Here is a 4483-nt window from a genome sequence, read left to right as displayed (position 1 = left end):
AGTTCCTTGCTGTAGCCACAGGAGTTCAAATGGTGCTCCGAGCTGGCTAAAGGGAACTGCAGTATCACAGACAGCTCACTGCTGGTAGGGACCAGGGGAGCAAGGAAGAACTCCTGGCTGGCTACTGGGTCTGAACTTAGAAGACCCCTGAGCTAAGGCATCGGTAAAGGCTGGGGCTGCAGGGAAGTGGCCCAGGGAACTGAAAGCAGTTAATTAAAAGGACAGGGTGGTGTGTGGCTGGGAACTGGAGTAGTTGGTGGGCCCGGATCCCCCCCTTAGGCCACTAGGTGAAGTGGCTTACAACTGGACAGCAATAAGCCCCCAGAAGGAGATCTGAAAAGCTAAGAGGCCCAGCAGGAGAGTTGGAGCCAGAGCAGATCAAAAGGGTGAAACCATTGCCTCCAGGGAGGAAGCCCTGGGGGTACGGCCCAATATCAGGGCTGGGACTATTTAAAAAAAAAAACTGTGGACACAGACCAGACCAGAAGGGGTGCCATGTCACTATATAGGGTTTGACACCCTTTTTACAGAGGTATAAATGACTACACAAGAGGTAACAGTGAAGAATCAGGACCATTGAATCTCCTAAAAACACTTAAAAACATAAATATTACAGTTTGAGATAAAATGTTATATTGTTAATAATCACTGTTAGTAATCACACTTGAGGCACTTAGGGGAGAAAAGTTGTTCTCGGGTCACGTAAATGTCATTAGAGGTAACAAAGTTCTCTTAAATACTGCTTTGTGCTCCTTTGAAGTGAACAAAGTGGAATATAAGACATAAGGACATCATTAAAAAGGAATTTTATGTAAACAAAGCATACATACTGTAGAAAAGCAAGACAAATAGCGCCATACATTATAAACCCTTACCTTGAATTATAGAATAAAGTAGTGCTAGACTCAAAGCAAGTATTAGCATATCTGATAGAAAAATGTGTGCTTAAAAGGATTTTGCATACTTTGTGCATGTCAGTTTGCATTATTGCATTAAGTTCAAGACATTTTCCAGATTTATTTCCATCTGTCATGATGTAACAAAATACAGTACTAGTAAGGCAAATATTAAAATAGGAATAGAAATAACAAGCTCAGATATCCATTATCAAGTGATCTTTAGGGCACAAGCCTGAAACCAAACTTACAGTGTCCACTCCAATTTCTCCAGTTTTGCCCTTCCCACGTTCTGATTCAAAAATGATCTGACATAAGAAAGGAAAAGCATTAATTATGAGGCGGTAGCAAATGTGAAGATTTAACCACTGTTAAAGAGGAAACAAAGTTATTTAACTAGATTGAGATGATGCATCAACTGAAAGTTGTATTCTTATCACTATCCAGGAAGATTTACCCACTTAAATCCTTGATCTTTTTATAATTCTTATATTATCTGAACTAGAGCTAGACTGATTGTCCTCTATGCTAATCTACAATACTAAATTGATTCTCATAATGGAATTTACTATTGTTATAGTACAAACAAAATGCTGTCTCTCTCAAAAATCTAAGACTACATTATAATAAAGTAACAAATATATATGTTGCTGATATGTGATGTTTGTGTGTATTCCTTTCTTTGGGGACATTACAATTGTGAGTTTGCCCTCTATTTGTATGTTTGGTTATTGAGTGCAATATTTATTTTAGATATTTCTTTGTGCTTATCTACAGGGTATTTAGGCCCAGATCCTCAAAGATATTTAGGCTCCTAACTTCTACTGAAATAGTTCCATTGAAATCAATTGAAGTTAAAAGCCTAAATACCATTCAGAATCTGGGTCTTAGTATTTTAGGGCCTGATAGTGCAAAAGGGCCTTAAAGTGGCCACGGATGAAATGTATGTCCTCATTAAAGCCCTTTACATTTCCAAAGCTGTGTAAAGGGACTTTGACCTAAATGAGAATCTGACCATAAAGTGTCAAGAGGAAACCTTAATTATACCTGTTGCAATTCTTGGAGCAGGTTCTGGCCCCTGCTTGGCTTAACTGGCTACCTGTGGATTCTCCTTTTTTTTTTTTTTTTTTTTTAATAAGGGAATCCCAAGGTGGTGAGGGCTGGCAAAATAGCTTTACACCACCCATCTCCTGTCCATATTGGGACTGGCGTGTATTCTGGTGATCCACAGCTGCCAGAATAACCCCTTGGAGATACGGGGTTTGGGCTGCTCTAACTAATTCCCAGGACCATCCCGTTGCCTCACCAGCTCCAGGAACTAGGAGTTGCAAAGGAGGGATAAACTGACCTTTAAAGTCACATCCCCTCCAGTCTGGCACAGAACACCGCTTATATGGACAGAGAAACTGGCCCCTAGTGTATTTGTGTCATATGGAGGAAGCAAGTCTGTGTGTATGCAATATCAGGAGTGGAGGTACCACCACATGTATCATAAACTTAACTAAAGGAGACAAAACTAGTAAGCATGTCAACACACACTGGATACAGGCTCTGGACAAACACTGAGGATTGCATCTGCATTAGATGGCTTTCCCCTCCCCCCTTCCCTGATTAAAGGGCATTCATGCAAACACCCAAAACCCAGGGTATCTGATGATGAGGATCATTCTGCACACACGATCAAATTATCAGGAAATGTTGCAAGCAGGACTGAAAGCTCTCATCCTTCACCACCTATGCCATAGTTCAATCTTTAAAAGCAGTTGTGGTGGAGGTAACAAATCATAATCTCTCAGTGCACATATTTATACCTTTTTTTGCACTGAGACATAAATCAGAGGCCACAACTAGTTGTGATCATTAAAGATCTGATGGAACTTTCACAAAAGGATAAGGTTCTTATTCTTAACATCCTGAGCAACTCAGGTAATTAAATTCTCTCTAGTTAAATTGCACATGAAGACGAAGTTTCAAGAGAATATTATTCTTTCTTTTGTCTCCTAGAAATTATTTGGTGGTGTTGCTAGCATAGAATGGCTCCCATTTTCTAACTTGGGGATGGCTTTTATAGCTGGTAATTGGTATACCTACAAAACAGTCTATAGGATGCTTAAAAATCAGTGAGGATGAAATGTAAGCTATTGTGTTAGTTATTGTAATTGGTTTCTGTCTTTACTTACATTCTTAGTAGTCTCCGCTCCCTGAAGCATTTCTATTTTTCCAGTCCTCCACCTTTCATCTTTTCCTCTGCTCTGCTCCCAGGCAGGAGCACTTCTGTGGCTGCCCAGGAATACTCTGAGTTTCCCAACCCTGTCTCCAGCAAGGCGATAACTGAAAATCAAACAGTAGCTCCTCTTCGGCTTGAGGTCAGTCAGAAGAAGTTTCAGACGGCCAACGTTCTTTTTGTGCCCCACAAAGGCTGGAACTGCCATATAATATCCATCACCTTGTGAGGGGAAGAAACAGACATCTTTATACATTTTGTGAAATATTTTTCTTAGTAAATTGAATAACAGCTTGCCAAGACAATAATAAGTGCAAGTTTCATCACTTAAATAGCTAAAATCTAGCCTACAAAAAACAGCATCAAATATACTAAGTAGGGAACAATCCTGCACTGCTAGAAGGATGGATTAGATAGCTAATCTTTTGTCTATACTTATGCCAATTCTTTGAACCAACTTGCATTTTGTTTTCTTATATGTTTCAAGGGAAATAAAGACTCAACACAGCAGTTAATCTCGCTCTGTATTGTAAACAGTCTGAAACATCCAAAATTTGTTTTGAGTGACTCTACATATTCTCCTTCTTAACATTATTGATTATATTTATTATGGTAATACCTAGGATCAAACAACATTGGAATTTGATTGTGCTAACCACTGTACAGACAGAGTAATTAACAGTTCCTGTCCCAAAATGCTTACAATCTAAATAGATGAGACAGACAAAAAATAGGGAAAAGGGATCGAACACAGGAGCAAAGCAAATAGAGTGATTGATTGGGAGCAAACATCATATTAGTTCCATTGTTTTGGGATGAGGTGTTCCTGGGAGGGAATTTGTAGATGGAAAGGCACAGGAAGGGAGAAGGGACATGGAAGGGAAAAGGGTGAGGGGGAAAGAGGAAGGGAAGGAAGGAAGAGGATATGAAGGCCAAGTGGAGAGAGGCTGAAGTGAAGAGACTGTGAGCGGGAGCACAGGAGATAGCTGGACCAAATGGCCAATCAGTACAAGGAAGAGAATGTCCAGAGTGAAAATTGTGGTGTGTGACAGGGAATTAAACCCCCCACAGATGGCTTGGGTCAGCTGACACGGGCTCACGAGGCTTGGGTTGAAAGGCTGTAAAACTGCCATGTAGACATTTGGGCTCTGGCTGGAGCCTGAGCTCAGGGACCTGTGAGGGGGGAGGATCCCAGAGCCTGGGTTCTAGCCTGAGCCCAAACAGCTACGTAGCAATTTTACAGCCCCCAGCCTGAGTGCCCAGGTCATCTGACCCAAATCAGTCGTGGCTGTGGCATGGGTCTTTTATTTCAGGGTCAGGGCCGGCTCCAGGCAACCAAGCACATGCTTGGGGCGGCACCTGG

The 4483-nt window shown here is 41.2% G+C and overlaps 1 protein-coding gene across 3 annotated transcripts in view; it reads right to left on the bottom strand.

The window, feature by feature from the left end:
* Positions 1-371: 371 nt before the first annotated feature.
* Positions 372-4483, bottom strand: part of LOC112117532 (epidermal growth factor-like protein 6) — a 63542-nt gene continuing 59430 nt past the window's right edge. For all 3 annotated transcript variants that reach the window (XM_024215503.2, XM_024215505.2, XM_024215504.2), the window contains 2 exons: positions 3077-3342; positions 372-1204 (listed from right to left, as the gene is read on the bottom strand). In XM_024215503.2, the coding sequence (XP_024071271.1) occupies positions 1094-1204; positions 3077-3342 (377 nt within the window). In that variant the 3' untranslated portion in view covers positions 372-1093. The remainder of the gene's footprint in view (positions 1205-3076; positions 3343-4483) is intronic.

This window comes from Terrapene carolina, unplaced genomic scaffold (genome assembly GCF_002925995.2).
Source record: "Terrapene carolina triunguis isolate 2854851 unplaced genomic scaffold, T_m_triunguis-2.0 Scaffold22, whole genome shotgun sequence".
Classification (NCBI taxonomy): Eukaryota; Metazoa; Chordata; order Testudines; family Emydidae; genus Terrapene; species Terrapene triunguis.
The sequence above is the reverse complement of the archived record's forward strand: the minus strand, read 5'-3'. Positions and strand labels throughout refer to the sequence as shown.